General features: G+C 37.2%; 2 protein-coding genes across 2 annotated transcripts; both read left to right on the forward strand.

Moving 5' to 3' along the window:
- Positions 1-4,147: 4,147 nt before the first annotated feature.
- On the forward strand, positions 4,148-8,753 carry LOC311286410 (uncharacterized protein). Its single transcript, XM_084402623.1, has 9 exons — positions 4,148-4,257; positions 6,403-6,588; positions 6,666-6,779; positions 6,857-6,970; positions 7,048-7,161; positions 7,239-7,352; positions 7,430-7,546; positions 7,624-7,737; positions 7,815-8,753. Exons 2-9 carry the CDS (start codon positions 6,404-6,406, stop codon positions 7,930-7,932), a joined length of 990 nt encoding a protein of 329 aa, XP_084258749.1. The 5' UTR covers positions 4,148-4,257; position 6,403; the 3' UTR covers positions 7,933-8,753.
- A 2,479-nt stretch (positions 8,754-11,232) lies between these two features.
- Positions 11,233-17,424, forward strand: LOC311286338 (protein NLRC3-like). The gene is made up of 5 exons (XM_084402508.1): positions 11,233-13,109; positions 13,219-13,392; positions 13,476-13,649; positions 16,638-16,684; positions 16,824-17,424. The coding sequence occupies exons 1-5, from the start codon at positions 11,248-11,250 to the stop codon at positions 17,351-17,353; spliced, it is 2,787 nt and encodes a 928-aa protein (XP_084258634.1). The 5' UTR covers positions 11,233-11,247; the 3' UTR covers positions 17,354-17,424.
- The last annotated feature ends 3,506 nt before the right edge of the window (positions 17,425-20,930 follow it).

The raw sequence follows: 20,930 nt of genomic DNA on the forward strand, positions 1-20,930 counted from the left end.
GTCTTGTGTTTCTGTGGGTCATGTTTTGCTCTGTGGGAACCAACCAATAACAAAAATGTCTTTTAAGAATGTTACAAAAACATTATTTCTGAATGTACTCTGAATGTTAAAACATCAACAAGTTGTTAAACAAATGTTTTAACATCACCAAATGTTAAAAAAATTTTTCTTGGTTATGCAAAAAGGGAACATTCTATATTATCTCTCTTTACAGTAATATTACTTGTGAATGTTCTCTGAACGGTCCAAAACAAGTAATAACATAAAAAAAAAAAAAAACGTACAACTAAACGTTTCAGGTAAAATAGTTCCATGAGAAATGAATAAATAATAATGCTCTCAAAACATTAAAGTCCAGACAACTTTGAACAAACATTCTATTAATGTTACTGGAGGAACGTTAGTTCAGAACTTAGAGAGAACCTCGAGAGAACGTTCACTGTTAGCTGGGTAATCATGTGCCGACAAATCCTGCGTTTACCACGATGAACACCGCTGGAGTCAGATTCATAACGGGACTAAATAACGTCCTACTTCACATCTAAACATGTCAAACATACAGGGTAATTATATCAATTTAACAACCACAGAAGTTTATTCAGAAGTGCAAAATGTCTTCTTGTAGGCGTAACGTTTAGTTTAGACGACAGTAATTATAATTCTGTTTATACAAAAACAATAGCCGTCTTCACTGGCTGATTAGACATGTAGTGTGTGTGTTTTAGAGACTGATTGAAACTAAACAGAAATCACAATAAGATGCAGATATGCAGAATAACCTGAGAACATGTGCTGTTACTGTGTGGAAGCTTTTGTTCTTCAGCAAAAAGATGCGCTAAACTTGAAAACGCCATAGAGAACATAAACCAGCAATACTTGTCAATTGGAGATCTTAAAGATTATTTTAGACAAACACATTTTAGCACTCAACATTACAATAAAATAGATCCTCTATTCATTTAAATTTCTTTTTAAACATGTACAGCCAAGCAACCCAGCTAATATTTCATGGTGAGGCGAATGTGGGCATGATAGAGGCTGTATATATGTAGGGTTAGGTATCGTTTGGGTTTTTATTATACCGGTGCCAAATGGATACTTTTAAAACCTAAAAGTAAACGGAGCCTGATCCGATACTTTAACAAAAGAAGAGCCACAAACCGATGGTTGATGACATTAAAGAATTTAAAAAATCTTTAAATTGAACAATATATTAAAAGTTCAAAGTATATATATATAACACTTAATAACAGTTACAGTACTAATACTTGTTAGCTATGTCATCAACTACGTGATATTCTGATTCTCAAATATGTGGATGTGAATGTGTTTTGTCGTTTAAAAAGCTTTATAATGATCATATTAGCTGATCTATAAGCGCGATGGGCCGCCGCCATGTTAGTTTGCGCTGCAGTTCAGAGAATCGGATCTGTCGGATTTACAACACGTCAGTTCATCCACTTCTCCCAAACTACATGAAAGTAAGTGGCAGGCGAAGTGTGAGAAGAATAGAGTAAACTTTACAACTACCTACACAATGTGTATCTGAAATGAATAAATATTGTTATTGCCGCTTTCATAGACATCAGTGTGTATTTTACAAACTAAAAATGTATTGTTTTGCTATTATGTGTGTTTAAATGTCTGAACTTGAACTTCTAATCACACCGATATGATTGTACGAGTTAAATGGCAGCGAAATGATGCACCAAATTTGCGTTCTGATTCAGTCCGGTACATATCGGTCATTATATAGGTGCCATATTGGCACTGGGTTTCGGTACCCAACCCTACAGTATATGGGCCCTACCATGGGTTTAGATAGGACCAACATAAGACCCATATCTCAAGCCCATATCCTGCATACATAAACAGAATCTCAGGGGAAAACTACAAACATTGAAACCCAAATAAACAGCAGCCAGAAAATGACTGCACACTTGATTACTCACCTAAACCTTAATATAGCCTAACAATGAATCCTGTGTGCATATTTATGTGTTTATAAATGGTTTGGGGGAATTGCAGCCCTAATTTATCATGGCACTAAAATGTACTGAAATACAAGTTAAAAAGATGAGTGTTGAACTGTGTGTCTGATCTGGTGTTTAAAGAGTTTCGTCATCTGCAAACAGAAGTCCAGAGTCTGACTGTGGGGTTGTGTGAGTTTGTGTGTGTGATCACATGGGCAGGACACGGTCAAATTATCTAACCAATCATCACCTCATCCCAACCATCTGTCAACAATCAGTAATCAACATGTGTACCCATTCAGCAAAATGAGTGGAGGCCTATATATATATATATATATATATATATATATATATATATACACACAGTCGACTCACTGATGTTCCTCAACAGTTTTCAGCATCCCTCCACCACCCCGTCTCCTCACACTCGCCTGTTTTCTTTCCTAACCAGAAATATGAGGGAGTACTCTGGGTTCGGGCCAAAATACAGAGCTTTGAGCCCTCTCCTCAGACAGCACGTCAAGTACGCTTACTTCTTCACTCTATCTGATTATTTGTAAGTGTGAACTCGTGAATGCATTTTTGGCGCTCTTTAATGTGGCATGACCATAGACTTTAAAAAAAGATGGACGACGCACATTCACTCTCTTCCATTGTAGAAAAGTGAATCCGCCAATGTCCCAATATGGCTCTGACATCTTGGAGCCCGAGTCTGCGCAGTAGTGAGCGTGAAGTGGATCCGCAGTATCAAGACCCTGCCATAACTCCCGCAGAAACGGTTAGGACAGTTTACTGGAGAACAAATTAGATGTCAGTGTGAAATAAAAAGTTATGGAAACCTAGAAATTAAAGTTAAAGCTCCATTATCCTCCCGAAAAATGTCCGATAGTCTCTCAGTGACTACTTCGCTCAGAAAAGCTGTCAATCTCAGCTGTCAATCATGATGTCATACCCCTGTTTTAATAGCATCAAAAAACTCTATAAAAACAAACTTATTTTAAAAACAAACACTTGAACTTGCATCAGCGTAATATAAACTACCTAAAATGACAGAAACCATCTTTGGAAAAAATGTATTGTTTAGTTCGTCTCACGTCCCATTTGATTACATGGAGAGGGAGGGGTTTATGAGCTTTTTGTTTTTGTGAACGTTTTTGTGAAGCACGTTTTGTGAAGCAATTTTAAAATATAATATAATATACCAAAATCATGCCTCATGTGTCAAATATGGAAAGACGTCACAGCTTGTAAACAACATGTCACGTAACGTTACATTTACCTAAGAAAAGCTGAAAAATGTACACTAGTATTTTGTATAAGCACTACGTTACATATTAATAATAATAATTGCATTTTACAATTGCATACTAATCACTCAGTTGTTAATTTTAAGCATAGTTTTTATTTTAATAATAATGTAGGCTACCAGCTGACAGGGTTCCCTGTATATACATCCCTGTTTACAGTATTAGTTGAGAGATTTTTTTTTTTCTTGAGAAAAATGTAAGGGATGGTTCAGAGTAAAATCAACCTAGGGCCCTTTGCACCATGACCTCGAGCCAAACACCCCCCCCAGAAGGCTTTTTCCCTTGGTCGAACATTATTAAAGTTAGAGCTTATTTCGAGATATCAGCCGTACGGCTTAGTGCAGGCGCTAATGGATCCAATCTCGTAATTTACCCCACTAATAATGCCCAGAATGGTACCAAACTACTACAGTTGTACAAATAGGTTCTGTACTCATAAAACAAGGCATTGGAAAGTTTATAAGTACATCAGGAGTTTATTTAAATAACACTTGCCTGACGGCTCATGCTACTGTGTGAACCACCTGAACCATCCCCATACACTGTTTACTTTAGCAATCTTTGTTTCATTGCAATGCCAATTGTGACCGTTGAAAAATGGGAAAAAAAAACCAACAACAAAAAAACACTTCTTGTCTTTTTGCCCCAAGTTGCCAGTAACCAAGGAGTCTTGTATCATCCATAAGTAATGTAATCAAACACATACAGTGCTATTTGGTTGCTATTAATCAAACTAATTCTGAATAGCTTGTGATTTGCTCCAAGCCACATTGTTGTTTCTGTGCAGGGTTATGGCATGCAGTTTTCTTTCTTTTTTTAAACAAACAAACTACTTCATGAAACTCCTCCTTGAATTGTGAATAAAGCAGGTCTAACAAGTAGAACAGCTAAAGCTGAAAAGAAAACCATACTGGAGCTTTTCATCGGCAAGGAAACAGGATGAAATATCTACATTGACTAGCAGGATCGTTTTCATGGTAAGTATATGTTTAAACTACACCACTTAGACAGTTTAAAACAAAAAATATGTAACCACCTGAAGTCATTTGTGTAGACTTCACTTGCGCACCTTCTCACAGCCGATGATGAGATTTGAGGTGAAGTGGGTGCGGCATCTGATGGAAGACTGTTTTGAAAGATTTTGTCATACAGAGACCGTGACTTTATTTAACCAGAGCAATCTATTTGATGTAAGAAGCCTTTGTGTACTAATAAGTTTGATTACTTTCACAGAGTATTTCCCTCTCTTGAACAGATGTTAAATTAATTCATGTTTAAAATTCTTTTTTGTATGTAAAGTTTTTTTTTTTTTTTTGCACTGTAAACCAGTTTTCTGGTTGTTATGGTTTTTAGAGTGAAGTCACATGATCTGATCTGAGAGTTTTACATTCAGTTCAGTTTTACATAAATTATTATTTTGTTTTTTTGTAATTGTTCAAAAATTCAAAGTAAAAAAAGAAAGTAAAATGTAAAATTGATGGTGTGATGTATGGACTATGTATGTGGCCTTTAATTAATTTGGGTGCAATTTATCACAAATGAACACAAAAATGTGTTATTAATTATTCACAACCCTAGTCTAAACTTATTAATAATGAACATTAGGGGTGTAACAATACCCTCATGTCGCGATTTGATACATATCACGATACTGAACTCACAATGCAATATTATTGCGATACTCCAAAAGTATTTTGGGTGAATGATACACAAACAGATTGTCACTATCAACGATTCATATTGTTGCATTTTTGTATTGGGATATATTGTGACGCGATATATTGTTACAACCCTAATGACACATAGGGCCCTATCTTGCACCCAGCGCAATTGACTTTGTACACCGACGCATGTTTCATTCCTATTTTGCACCCGCGCAAAGCGCGCTTTTCCCTCCACAGAAGCACGTCGCTAAACTAGGGAATGAACTTGCGCTCCCTGGGCGGTTCAGCGCAAAAAAGGAGGCGTGTTCCGGCGCAAACAATCCCTGGTGCTATTTTACTGTTCCATAAAACAATTGCGCCACTGGCCAGAAAAAACCTAGTCTAAAGTCAGTGGCGCGTTGCGCGTTGTTCATTAGGCTATTTTAAGGGCGCATGCTTGACCATAATGTATAGCGTGCACAACGCGCATACACTTTCTCTAATCTACACAGAAGCAGCCGTTTTCATTTTTGCAAATCATATTATTACAAACGATAGATAGATAGATAGATAGATAGATAGATAGATAGATAGATAGATAGATAGATAGATAGATAGATAATTTATTATAAAATCATACATCTAGCTTACACATTTACCCACATTATTATATACCTGTTTAACCGAAGCTAATTTGGCTGTGTTTCTCGATCCCCAATGTCACTGGGGATATTCTGGGGATATTTAATTTGATTTTATCAATCAATAAATTCCACTAGAAACAAACCTTGTTGTATTATTTTAATTTAATACTGTGAAGCTTCTTTGATACAATCTGTATTGTGAAAAGCGCTATACAAATATACTTGACTTGACTTCTCTCTCTTTTACGGCCGTGACGAGAGCGTTGCTCTCCTCGGCTGTGAACCGCTCCTGGCGCGCGCCTGGCAAATCCGCCGTTATAATAGCAATACGCCAAGGAAAAAGCGCGTCTGCTCTTAAAGGGAATGTGAGATGATGCTCTGATTGGGTTATTTCACGTTACGCCCAAACCACACCTATGAATAATGAAGCTACTTCAGACCAACCCCTTTTAGATTTGCGCCAGGCGCAAGAGTCATTTATCCCGCCGGGAAAATAGCAACAGCGCCGAGACCCGCCCACAAAGTTACTTGCGCTTTGCGCTTTGACACTTGCGTTTCAGATCGTTAAAATAGGGCCCATAAAGTGGGAGAGAGGCCGCACTATGCTTAAATATATTTGTATTTTTATTTGCACAGACGCGTTTCGGCGCGTGCCTTCTTCAGTGTGCAACAAAGTACAACCCTAATGAATAATCGTTTAAAGCAGCTTTTATTGGCCAAAATAAACTAAAAGAGTTTTAGTGACCTTAGATTAATGATTCCCCAATTATTTCATGTTTATTGTGTTCTTTATGGAAAATGTGAATTCCATAAATTGTGTTGCCTATTTTATTAGAATGAATGAAGAGCAGCAAAACACTGTGGAAGATGAGGACACTGCCTCTAAAATGAGTCTGAATGAGAAGATTGAGGCGAGGGCCACTGCAGCCTCTCCAGAATCCAGCTGTGTGTCTATGAAGAGTAACACCTCAATAGTTATGCCTCCAAATATTACAGATGAAGCAGTGACCTCTGACCCCAGGTAAGACAAACTCTGACATTGAATAGACCTCATGAAATACATAAATGGAGATTGACTGAGTCCTTTTAACTCATAAGGCTAAAGAATCACAAATCAGCCTCTCCAGAATCCAGCTGTGTGTCTATGAAGAGTAACACCTCAATAGTTATGCCTCCAAATATCACAGATGAAGCAGTGACCTCTGACCCCAGGTAAGACAAACACTGATATTTAATAAACCTCATAAAATACATGAATGGAGATTGACTGAGTCCTTTGATCTCATAAGGCTAAAGAATCAGAAGTCAGCCTCTCCAGAATCCAGCTGTGTGTCTATGAAGAGTAACACCTCAATAGTTATGCCTCCAAATATCACAGATGAAGCAGTGACCTCTGACCCCAGGTAAGACAAACACTGATATTTAATAAACCTCATGAAATACATGAATGGAGATTGACTGAGTCCTTTGATCTCATAAGGCTAAAGAATCACGAATCAGCCTCTCCAGAATCCAGCTGTGTGTCTATGAAGAGTAACACCTCAATAGTTATGCCTCCAAATATCACAGATGAAGCAGTGACCTCTGACCCCAGGTAAGATAAACTCTGACATTGAATAGACCTCATGAAATACATAAATGGAGATTGACTGAGTCCTTTGATCTCATAAGGCTAAAGAATCACAAGTCAGCCTCTCCAGAATCCAGCTGTGTGTCTATGAAGAGTAACACCTCAATAGTTATGCCTCCAAATATCACAGATGAAGCAGTGACCTCTGACCCCAGGTAAGACAAACTCTGATATTTAATAAACCTCATGAAATACATAAATGGAGATTGACTGAGTCCTTTGATCTCATAAGGCTAAAGAATCACAAATCAGCCTCTCCAGAACCCAGCTGTGTGTCTATGAAGAGTAACACATCTATAATAATTATGCCTCCAAATATCACAGATGAAGCAGTGACCTCTGACCCCAGGTAAGACAAACTCTGATATTGAATAGACCTTGTGAAATACATAAATGGAGATTGACTGAGTCCTTTGATCTCATAAGGCTAAAGAATAACAAATCAGCCTCTCCAGAATCCAGCTGTGTGTCTATGAAGATTAACACATCTATAGTTATGCCTCCAAATATCACAGATGAAGCAGTGACCTCTGACCCCAGGTAAGACAAACTCTGATATTGAATAGACCTTGTGAAATACATAAATGGAGATTGACTGAGTCCTTTGATCTCATAAGGCTAAAGAATAACAAATCAGCCTCTCCAGAATCCAGCTGTGTGTCTATGAAGAGTAACACATCTATAGTTATGCCTCCAAATATCACAGATGAAGCAGTGACCTCTGACCCCAGGTAAGACAAACTCTGATATTGAATAGACGTCATGAAATACTTAAATGGAGATTGAAACATAATTGGAGATTGAGTACTTTGATTGAATGATGCTGAAGATTTACAAAGCAGCATCTCCAGAATGCTTTATTCTTACTTTATTCTTAAATTATTTGTGGTGAGTTTGCAATAAACCAGGTAGACCAAACCATGTTTTCCTTAAGTTTTACTGTTGCAAGAATGCCATTCACATATAGACATCAGGGTTTTTTACAGCGAAGGACAACCTTGCCTAGTGTGGGATGTTTTTATATACGCCTATACCATATTAGGAATGGAATAGTACTTACAATGTTCAAAGTTTCACATCTGTTCCAACAGTAGACGTCATGTCTATCTTCTGGAAAAGATAGTTTTAAGGATGTGCAGCTGTGTTAACCCTCTGGGGTCTGAGGTGTTTTTGGGGTCCTTGAGATGTTCTGACATGCCCTGACATTTGTGCTTTTTTCAGTTGCTTATAAACATAGTAATGGCAAAAAAAAAAATTACACACTATTTAGCACAAACAGGGCTACCATAATATGTGAGCAACAAGAATGTACATGTCTGCATTTTTGAGAGAATAATGTTTATGCGTGGTTATTGAAAAAACTAAAAACTAAAGTTTCTGAAATAAGACCACAAAACACACACTAAATATGTGCCAATAAGACTTTTGTCTAATGGATGTCATCGCCTAGTGTTTTTTCTTCAAAATTATGTGAAAATCACCCTGCCTAATCCTTCACATAACACAATACATTGATTTGAATTTTGCAAAGCACTTTCTGTTTGGAAAGGCAATATTCGAGTGGGCGACGACGATCATACATATGTAGTGGTTCACACCTGAGGACCGCATACTTAATGAGCCATTCATTCAGGTGAGTCACTGAGCCACAAGAATGCAAGAGCAACAGTTGGAAGCATCTCAATTCTTTTTTATTTTTCCACATATTGTGCTTGCAATTTGGCCTATAATAGCCAAGGAAAACATGTAATTGTGCAGTTAATTCTCATACTGTATTTTCAGTTTTGGAATATTTATCCTCTCCCCAAATTTGTCACTAATAAAACACAATAAAAATTATTTAAAGAAAAGGCTTATATTTACCTTTTAATAGTTTGTTTACATCTACCTTGTAAATATTTAAATAAACAACAATTCAAGTGTAATCTTTCTTTGTACAAACTAAAGTATACATTTTATCATACATATTTCAAAGTTAAGGATTTGATTGATTATTTGATTATTTTTGACAAAAAAATTGGCAAATAAAAGCTTATTTGAGGTGGCAGATATTTTACAGTAAAAATGTATAATCTATCCAAAACTAATCAACGAAATGTTGTCTTTCATATGTCTGTAACATAGGTCTTTCATTTTTATTATAAGGAATATAAATGCTAATTTGCAGTTTAATACGTTGCTTATACAAATATATATATGTGCATACACACACACATATATATGTGTATATATTTATACACAAAAATAAATTTTATTTATATTTTTTATATACATTTTTTTTCCACAAATTGTGCTTGTAAATTGTATAATATCCAAGGTAAACATGTCTAGTAATTGTGCAGTAAATTCTCATACTGTATTTTCAGTTTTGGAATATTTATCCTCTCCCCAAATTTGTTACTAATAAAACACAATAAAAATTATTTAAAGAAAAAAAAATTATATTTACCTTTTAATAGTTTGTTTACATCTACCTTTTGAGGGACATTTTCCATTATTATTATTATTCCTCACAGCGCTGCGAGACGGTGTAAACAAGTAATGATCTGAATAAACTTGTGTTTTCTCGAGCTGATATGGGGCTCGAGAAAACACAGCCCCTCACAGGTTTGCGCCGTGGATTCCCGCGAGTCAGACGCGGATACTGTGTTTGTTTTAGGCTCGCGCAGTCTTCACTCGGACGCGCGCTTCAATCCGTTGTGGAGACACTCTTTTCGTTCCAGTGAAATTACAAAACAAAATACACACACACGTGTCTCTGCCTGATATACAACCACTGATAAACATAATCTGATTTGACAAAAAAAAAAAAAACTATATGAGTGCGGATTCGAACTCAGAACCTCTGACACGCTAGGCAAATGTTCTACCACTAGACCACTTGAGTTCACATATTTACTCACGTGAAAACTCGGTGTTTACTCGGCGTGATCAATTCGCTCTTGAACATGCTGCCGTTCGTCTGAGTTACAATCTTCCTCTGAGGAAAAGCCAAGGTGAGTTATTCCTCGCTGTCCAGGATCATCTGAAGGGCGTCTTTAAACGTCATCCTCTCTAAACGCGATGAACTATCAGTGAATCTGATCTGATGAAAGTTCGTGTTTTCAAGGCATTGATCGGGGGGCGGGTGCGAAGCATAGATCACCTAAACTATTTACCATGTCAATAGCGCCGGGGGCGGGGCGGCCTCAGTTCATTATAGAGATAATTAGGCAGAAGGAAAAAACGGTACCTCTCCTTGCTTTCAAACGGATTACATGAGTTGAAAACATTTGTTTTTTTTATTAATTACTTCATTTAAAAGAAGAGATTTCAAGCTTCATAAAGACATATATCACGTGCCTGTGTGAGAAGTATTCGCTGAGTTATGATTCATTTTCGGACGCGTTTCAGAATGGACTACACGGACAGAGAGAAGGCAGAACTCGCTCCGTGATTATTTTTCTTAATTTGGCGAAAAGCACAACACTTTGTTTTTATTGTGAGTATACAGAAAAATAATACACATTTAACAGAATCGATTGATGTATGAAACTCCTATGGAAAATCAAAGTCAACAGAGTATTTATGAGTTTCTTTTACACTGATAAAAAAAAAGCGAGCTGGTATCGCCGGCGATACCGCCGACCTCAGGGGGTTAACAGTTGTTGTAACTTTCTACTTCTCAGAGTAGAAATATTTTCATTTATATTCAAAACTTTTTTTTAATGAATAGTCATAGTAGTCGTAATTGATAATGCAAAGCTCGGCCGGTCCTAACAAAATTGTCTGGTGTAAATAATTCTTCTATTGTCCTCTTTGTGTTTATTTATTGTGATTCAAAACTGATATTTTCTTTCACTCAGCAGTGATGATCTAATACAGGTTCAGTCCAGGTGTGGAGTTTGTGAGCATGCTCTCAAAGATCCTGTCTCTATCACCTGTGGACACACTTTCTGCAGACAGTGCATCAGTTTCTACTGGGATCAGTCCAGACCATCAGAAGATTTTGACTGTCCTCAGTGCAGAAAGAGATGCAGAACACGTCCTGTTCTACAGACACACAGAATCATGAGAGGATCCAGTTCTGCTGGTTCTGCTCACTGTTACACACAAACAGTCCTGCAGGAGGAGACTGGAGACCTGCAGAAACCAGTGGATAATGAACTACAGAGAGTCAAAGACCAACACAAAACCAGCATGAAGGTCAAGTATGAGAGATTATTTGAGGGAAACAAATTCCATGGGAAGGAAACCCTCCTAAACAGGATCTACACACAGCTCTACATCATAGAGGGAGAGAGTGAAGGAGTGAATGAAGAACATGAGGTTTTACATATGGAGAAAACAGCCAGAACACAACACTCACAAGACACTCCAATCTACTGCAATGACATCTTTAAAGCCTCTCCTGAACCAGGATGTGAGGAGAAAGTCCAAATCAAGATTGTTCTCACTAAAGGCATTGCTGGAATCGGGAAAACTGTCTCTGTGCAGAAGTTCATTCTGGACTGGGCAGAGGGAAAAGCCAATCACAATGTAGATTTCATATTTGTGCTTCCATTTCGAGAGCTGAACTTGATACGAGATCATCAGTACAGTCTTCACAGACTTCTGCTGGACTTTCATCCTGAACTTCAAGATCTGGACTCAAAGATTTATGAGGAGTGTAAAGTTGTGTTCATCTTTGATGGTCTGGATGAAAGCAGAATGACACTGATGTTTTCAGAGGCTCAGAAAGTTTCTGTGACTGAGACTTCATCAGTGGGTGTGTTGATGTCAAATCTCATTAAAGGAGATCTGCTTCCCTCGGCTCTCATCTGGATCACCTCCAGACCAGCAGCAGCCAATCAGATCCCCTCCATATACATCAACCGTCTGACAGAGATTCAGGGATTCAATGAGTCTCAAAAAGAGGAATATTTCAGCAAGAGAATCAGTGATGAGCATCAATCCAGCAGAATCATCTCACACATCAGAAGAGCAAGAAGCCTCAACATCATGTGCCACATACCCGTCTTCTGCTGGATCTCATCCACTGTACTTCAGAAGCTCCTGGAAGAAGATCTGAGTACAGAAATCCCTCAAACTCTGACTGAAATGTACATCCACTTCCTGCTGATTCAGATCAACATGAGGAATCAGAAGTATGAAGAGAGAGATCCAGAGAAACTCCTGCAGTCCAGCAGAGAAGTGATTGTGAAACTTGCTGAAGTGGCTTTCAAACAGCTGATGAAGGGCAATGTGATGTTCTATGAGGAGGACCTGATTGAGAGCGGCATAGACGTCACTGACGCATCACTGTATTCTGGGATTTGCACTGAGATCTTTAAGGAGGAATCAGTGATTCATCAGAGGAAAGTCTACAGCTTCATTCATCTGAGCGTCCAGGAGTTTCTCGCTGCTTTCTATGTGTTTTACCATTATGTAATGAAAAATGTCGACACATTGCAGTTTATTGATGTAGTGCATAATCTGCTTAAAGGTGCAGTAGATAAAGCTCTTGAGACTGAGAATGGACAGCTGGATCTGTTCCTGCGGTTCCTGCTGGGCGTCTCACTGGAGTCCAATCAGAGACTCTTACAGGATCTACTGACACACACAGAGAACAGCTCAGAGAGCATCAGGAGAACCACACAGTACATAAAAGAGAAGATCAAAGATGGACATGAACTCTCCACTGAAAGATCCATCAATCTGTTCCTCTGTCTGCTGGAAGTCAAAGATCAGACACTGTCCAGAGAGATTCAGGAGTTTGTGAAATCAGACAAACACTCAGAGAAGAAACTCTCTCCTGCTCACTGCTCAACAATCGCCTACATGCTTCAGATGTCAGAGGAGGCGCTGGATGAGCTGGACCTCAAGAAATACAACACATCAGATGAGGGTAGAAGAAGACTGATACCAGCTGTGATAAACTGCACCAAAGCCCTGTGAGTGTGTAATCTTGTTATAGTAAAGTTTTTAACCAAATGGAATTAAAAAAATTGCTTATACATCTTGAGTATATTTTGCCAATTCTCTTGTTCTGCTCTCTTTCAGTCTTGCTGGCTGTAATTTCACTGGTCAGTCATGTGAAATTGTGTCATCAGCTCTTCAATCCTCAAACTCTGTCCTGAGAGAGCTGGATCTGAGTAACAATGACCTGCAGGATTCAGGAGTGAAGCTGCTTTCTGATGGACTGAAGACTCCAAACTGTCAGCTGGAGATACTCAGGTGCTTAAGAATAATAGATAATGTCAGTCAGCTGGTCAAACTGTTTATGTGTGTCTGAAGATGATCTGACTGTGTGTCTGTAGGCTGTCAGGCTGTATGGTGACAGAGGAAGGCTGTGGTTATGTGTCTTCAGCTCTGAGTTCAAACCCCTCACACCTGAGAGAGCTGGATCTGAGCTACAATCACCCAGGAGAGTCAGGAGTCAAGCTGCTCTCTGACAAACTCAACCATCCAAACTGCTCACTGCAGATACTCAAGTATGTGTGGGTTTACTCAAGATCACTAAAAGTATTAATCTCAATTGAGTCAGTTAAGTCAGTGCTTCTCAAACCTGTTCTGTGGACCCCCACCACTGCACATTTTGGATGTCTCCCTCATAGGACAGACCCAATTCAAGTCTTTCAGTCTTTACTAATTAGCTGGTGAGTTGAATCAAGTGTTACATCCAAAATATGCAGTGGTGGGGCGTCTCCAGGATAGTTTTGAGAAGCTCTGAGCTAAGTTAGGTAAGTTAATATATACACACATAGAGTAAGGGTTGATTACTGTGCTGCTGCTGCATTTCATCCAATGCATTTTCCTTTCCTTCACCTCAGATAAGCATTTTTGTAACACCTCGCGGTACAGATTAATCTTATACAAATGAAATATCTGTATAGTAGTGTTGCACAATATACCCGTACTCAAAAGGTAGTGATACTCTGCTATTAATAATGGTACGATATGAAATTTTATTAGTACCACTACTTTAAAAGTGACAGCACTCTAAAGAATAAGAGCAGTATTTCTTTATTTGCGTCAATATGTGACAGTCGGAGTCAGGATGTGTGTGCAGAACTCTGCTTCCACTGTTCCACAGCAGAACAGTAAAATATATACGCGCAATGCTTGACAAAGAAACATGCATGCATGAGAAATAAAACGTGAGACATGCTCATGCTGCCAGACTCTGACCTGACGCGAGCGCAAATGCCTGTTAGACAGCATGCGATTGCAACTTCAGTTCCCTTTTGCAGATTATTAGGTTTGGATAGTCAAAATTCGATGTAAAAATGCACGTCCTGGTGAGTATTCACATAAACACAGTCGGGTATGTCTTTAATGAATGCAAACCATTTGTAAAAAGAAATTGTATGCGTTCCAATGTATTGGGTACTTGCAGGTCTTAAAGGGCCGGATCAGCAGCCTAATATTCTGTGTGATAAATGTTAATCCAACAACAAAATAAATTAGAGAATCACATCTATTTATTAAGAATCAGACTTTTAATTTATAGAGTGAAGACTTTTTCTCTATAGATTTTCAGCTACTGTAGGTCTATTAAACAGTAGCATTGAAAAAAGAAATTAAGCACTGTTTATTTTATTTGTCTCTTTTAGTATGTCATATTGTTTGTAATTTTCATTTTTGCTTATTTTTAATTTAAAAAAAATGTATTATCTATACTGTAATTATACAGTTACATTTAAAAAAATATTTAATGACTTGGTCATCCCAACCTGTTCAGAATTCTGAGTAGAATTATGAATTGATAGAAATGTCAATGTCAATTGGCATATAATTATTATTATTTTATTTAATAACCCTTTATTAAATAAAATAAGAATAATTACATGCCAATGTGTACGTCCTTACAGAGATGTTTTCAACATTGACATTACAATCAATTCAGAATTCTATTGGCCAAGGGAATGGCCAAAAAGCAGGGGAGGAACATGCTGGTCAAGTGAGTTTTAAGTTTTCTTTTAAATTCATTTATAAAACTCATTCTGTAAAAATAATTTATAAAATTGTACTGTTTTAGTTTTTTTCCCGTGGTATCGTTTCAGTATCGGTATCGAGGTATTTTAGTCTGGTATCGTATCGAAGCCATAATTTTGGTATCGTGACAACACTACTCTATAGTTGACTAGAGTTAAATAATAGGCAAACTGATGTTGGAATGTGTTGTTTTTCATGCTGAAATTCACCTAAACGTGTTCCTGCTCTTGATATAAATCACTGATTCACATCTTTGGTTGGAGAAGAAAAGAAAAACTATTTTCTTTGCACAGACAATGCTCCAGAATCAAGTTCTCTTTCACACTTGAATGGACAGTAACACACACATTTATGTTAAAATATCAGTTTTGTCGAGTATCCTTATAAGAGCAGTCTTAAATGAGTTAAAGTCTTAAATGAACGTGAAGAGTTGTGATTGAATGAGACACGTGTGAGATCCGCATTATGTGAAGCAGCGGCAGATCTTAAAGTGATAGCAGACACTAATTCTGTCTGTCAGTAAATTTGATCAAAGCACAAAGGGAACAGAGTACATTTTTCACTGCTCTTAACTAAGTATTAATCTATTTTTAATTTATAATTAATGCTGTCACAAACTGTTTTGAGACACGAAGGTTGAGGATCCAAATGCAATATTTATTGAACAGGGTAATCCAAAGACGTAATCCAAAGTACAGGCAAGGTTCATACAAACAAACACAACAAGGCAGGGAACACAGACAAAAGAGTAATCCACGGAACAGGCAAGAAATCTAAAAACCAAGAGACATGAAACCAGGGAGAATTCTCGGAATTACAGTGTAACTACACTGTAGTTACACTGTGTCCTAACTACACATGACACGACGCGCTAATATTCCTGCTGCTGTCTGTCATTAATGATAATCAAACAAATGACAAAGGAAAATCACTTGATCTTGACTGACTTAACTTAAGCAGCTTTAATAAGAATTAATATGTGTACAGTAAGACTATGCAATTTTATTTGCAGTGTTATTTTAAATTTGATTGTTCAATGTTTTGTTGTAGGCTTTTACTTATCTGAATACCGCCGTTAGTACATCTGAAAAATGTAAAACACTGCTTATTTTATTTGTATTTCAGTTCAGTTTACTGTTTTGTTTGTAGTTAGTTTATTTGTTCTTACTGTATTGCTGACTGTTTACTTGTCTTATGTAGTTATTTTGAGGACTTTTTTCTTACATTAGTTAACCTAGTATTAGTTTTTGCTGAAGTATCAATAATTATGAAATATCTCTGATACTTAATAAGACTTTCATCTTATCATATAGATCATTCTGTCTCTATGGCTGGGTATTAGACTTTCTAACAAGACTTCTGAATTTGGCTCTTGTTTTCACTTTTTAAGTGCCTCATTTTTATAAAAATATTTCAGCTGCTTCTTGCACATTTTTAATAAACGAACATTTGTATTATTTTGCTTTATATTTGTCTCTTTCTAGTTTGGATCATGGAGGACATTTTAGAATCACACCAGGACTAAGAAAATGTAGGTCTTTTCCACACACACACACACACACACACACACACACACACACACACACACACACACACACACACACACACACACACACACACAGCTCTGAAACTATGCTTAATGTACTTCTCATCTCTCTTCTTGTGTTCAGATGCCTATAATCTCACACTGGATCCAAACACAGTCAACAATCAACTGATGCTGTCTGAGGAGAACAGGAAGGTGACACATATGAAAGAGCAGCAGCCGTATCCTGATCATCCAGAGAGGTTTGATACGTATCCTCAGGTTCTGTGTGGAGAGAGTCTGACTGGACGCTGTTACTGGGAGGTTGAATGGAGCGGGAGAGTGACTGGTTTAGCAGTGACATATAAAGGAATCAGCAGAAAAGGAGTTAGTGACTGTGTGTTTGGATGGAATGACAAGTCCTGGAGTCTCTTCTGCTCTGATAACAGTTACATCGTTTGTCACAATAATGACAGAACTGACTTAAGTGCTCCTTCACCCCCCTCTAATACAGTAGGTGTCTATCTGGACAAGTCGGCTGGGATCCTGTCCTTCTACAGCGTCTCTGACACACACACACTCACACACTTACACACATTCAACACCACATTCACTGAACCCCTCTATGCTGGATTCAGGGTTTATGATGCCTCAGTGTCTTTGAAAAATATCTGACTGTCTTTTTAGACTAGCGCCATAGTTTATTCGCTCTGCTGTAACCCAGGCTTGACATTAACACTCGCCAACCTGCCAAATACGGGTGTATTTCAGCACTGGCATGTAATGCAGACATTCCTACTTTATATATAATATATACATTTTTCAATTGTAGTCTTTTAAAATGGCATAATAATAATGATAATAATAATAATAATAATAAACTAAGTGCACAATTATAAACTACATGTAATGTAAAATGGGCGAAAACTGATTTTTCAAACCCTGTAATGCCAACAATATTCATCCGGAGCAAATGAAAGCCATTGCTAGCCATTGATTTGAAAATGTGAACAGCTGTAGTTCCCTTTTTTTTGTGAAAATGTGAAACTTTTTAAATAAAAAACAAGTTTGAATTTTGAGTTTGAATTTATAAATATACTAAGTGAAGTGAACTTTAACAGATATACCTTGCTCAGAACTCTAAGTTGCATTCAATAACATTTATTTGATCACTTTTTTTGTTCCAATGTACAGTATCTTTACAGAGAATGACTCTATGTGCACACAATACACTGTAATATGAATAAACAAAGGAAGACGATATGAATGTTAACATTAGACATACAGTAGAGGTCACAAAAGTGTTTTAGCACACAAAAGCATTAGTTTGAACCTTATCAGACTGGAGGGTTCATGCTGGACTGTAATTTGAATATCTAGTTCCTCTCAACAGCAAAATCGGTCACCAATGCAGGACAAAATAAGTTGAACATGAGTTATTAATTCTACTAAAGATCATACGGTCTACTTCAGATTCATGTTGCTGCATCAGACACATCAGCTTTCTTTGTTTCACACAATTATGAACTCAGCAACAAATCATAAGAGCATATACTGAGACAGACACTGTAGTTGGACCACAGGCCATAAAGATAGGAATAAACAGTTGGTGCCACAATTTGTTGTTGGCACAATATGGATTTGAGGTATATATTGGCTATATACAGTGGTGGTCAGAATTAATGGCACCCCTGTGCCTGACGTGCCATAATTGTGGCTGACGTGTTTTGGAGAAAAACATTTATTTCATAATGTGATCTTCTCCCACTTTCAATTATTTTACTTCAATGAAAGGTTTGATTTTTGCGAATTTTTTTAAATGAAAGATCAAAAGGATAAACAATGCAGATTTATTTTTTACAGCCATTTTTGATCATATTTACCAGGGGAGCCATTAATTCTGACCACCACTGTATTGTATTATGTTATATTAAAACATACCATTCTAATGAGTTTCAGAAGCTTTAAATTATTTAGTGTAAGAGTGAGATCAAATCCACATTGTGTCCTGCTGTCTGATTTAATTCAGATTTAATTTCGTGCTTCATTTTTTCACTATTCCCATAGCCTACACTTCACACTGTAAGTTGCTGTTTTCACTGAGGCTAAAAACAGAAGTGGGCATGTACAGAATTCATTGCATTTAATCAGATAAAAGTTTGTTTAACAGAATATAAAATGTTTGTCTTTAGGAGATCATGGAAGTCATTTTTATCAGGGATGCATTTCGATTTATTGGTTAGCTTGCTGTTTATTTCCACTAAGTGCACATGTGCTGCACTGTTTGTGAATTGGGGTTTTATACACACTGTTAACCCTTGCTGTAAAAAAAGGTCAAATTCTGACAATATCATACCATTTTCCATTAAAACAGTAATATACCGTAGAAAACAAAAATAGCCTACAGGAATATACTGTGAATTAACAGCGCTCAAAATCGACACTCAGAGGCTGTTTTCCCAATCACACCCTATACCCTCATTCACTATTCCCTACATTAGTTCACTAATATAGTCCCCTTGACAGAGTGAATGAAAAGAAGTGAGTGAATTGAGACACTGATGAACACCTGATAAGCAGAATCACTGAAGGACAGAGAAACAAGACCAGAAAAAAGAGAAACACAAAAACTACAACTGACTTCCAGCGACACTGAGTGTGAAACCAGTTTACGATTATTTCTTTCATACATGTACAAAAGTTCTTGTTGAGAATTAACAGAGATTTAGGGTAACGCTTTAGATTACAGCCCGGAAAGTACTGCGTAATTAAAATGAAAGTACAGTGTAACTTTCGGTAATTACAGTGTACCTATAAAGTACTTACGTGTAAGTATAGGGGAACAATATGTAAAGTCTTGGGAATAAAGGTGTAACAACCAGGAAAATACTGCGTTATTAAAACGAAATTACAGTGTAACTTTCGGTAATTACAGTGTACCTATAAAGTGCGTACGTGTAAGTATAGGGGAATAATATGTAAAGTTTTGGGAATAAATGGGTAACAACCAGGAAAATAACAAATTATTTAGGCAAATTATTTAGACTGTAAGTATTCCATGTAGTAACAGGGTAAGTATGACATTGCGGGCTGTAAATTAAAGTGGTGCTTCTTACCTTCTTGTTTCGTGTAGTTACAGGGTAAGTATGACATTGCGGGCTGTAAATTAAAGTGGTGTTTCTTACCTTCTTGTTTCGTGTAGTTACAGGGTAAGTATGACATTGCGGGCTGTAAATTAAAGTGGTGCTTCTTACCTTCTTGTTTCGTGTAGTTACAGGGTAAGTATGACATTGCGGGCTGTAAATTAAAGTGGTGTTTCTTACCCTCTTGTTTCATGTAGTTACAGGGTAAGTATGACATTGCGGGCTGTAAATTAAAGTGGTGCTTCTTACCTTCTTGTTTCATGTAGTTACAGGGTAAGTATGACATTGCGGGCTGTAAATTAAAGTGGTGCTTCTTACCTTCTTGTTTCGTGTAGTTACAGGGTAAGTATGACATTGCGGGCTGTAAATTAAAGTGGTGTTTCTTACCTTCTTGTTTCGTGTAGTTACAGGGTAAGTATGACATTGCGGGCTGTAAATTAAAGTGGTGTTTCTTACCCTCTTGTTTCATGTAGTTACAGGGTAAGTATGACATTGCGGGCTGTAAATTAAAGTGGTGTTTCTTACCCTCTTGTTTCATGTAGTTACAGGGTAAGTATGACATTGCGGGCTGTAAATTAAAGTGGTGTTTCTTACCCTCTTGTTCCATGTAGTTACAGGGTAAGTATGACATTGCGGGCTGTAAATTAAAGTGGTGTTTCTTACCCTCTTGTTTCATGTAGTTACAGGGTAAGTATGACATTGCGGGCTGTAAATTAAAGTGGTGTTTCTTACCCTCTTGTTTCATGTAGTTACAGGGTAAGTATGACATTGCGGGCTGTAAATTAAAGTGGTGCTTCTTACCCTCTTGTTTCATGTAGTTACAGGGTAAGTACAATAAAAAACACATGTACACACACAATCTGACATCACTTGGAAAACCTTTATTTGAAAAACAACTTATTTCAAAACAGATTTACAACATATTACACTTCTTATTTATTTAATTTATTTAATTTATTATCATTTTTTTTAAATCAACTTTTCATTTCAAATTCTAAAGTCCTGACAGAAAGTAGCATGTTTTGTCCTTTTTTGTTTCTCTTGCATGGCTTCCTCCTCCTCTTGGTCCTCCTCTTTTTCTATCGTTCCACTGATTATTAGCCTAATCT

The sequence above is a fragment of the Rutilus rutilus genome, assembly GCF_951802725.1.
Source record: "Rutilus rutilus genome assembly, chromosome: 2".
In the NCBI taxonomy this organism is placed as follows: domain Eukaryota; kingdom Metazoa; phylum Chordata; class Actinopteri; order Cypriniformes; family Leuciscidae; genus Rutilus; species Rutilus rutilus.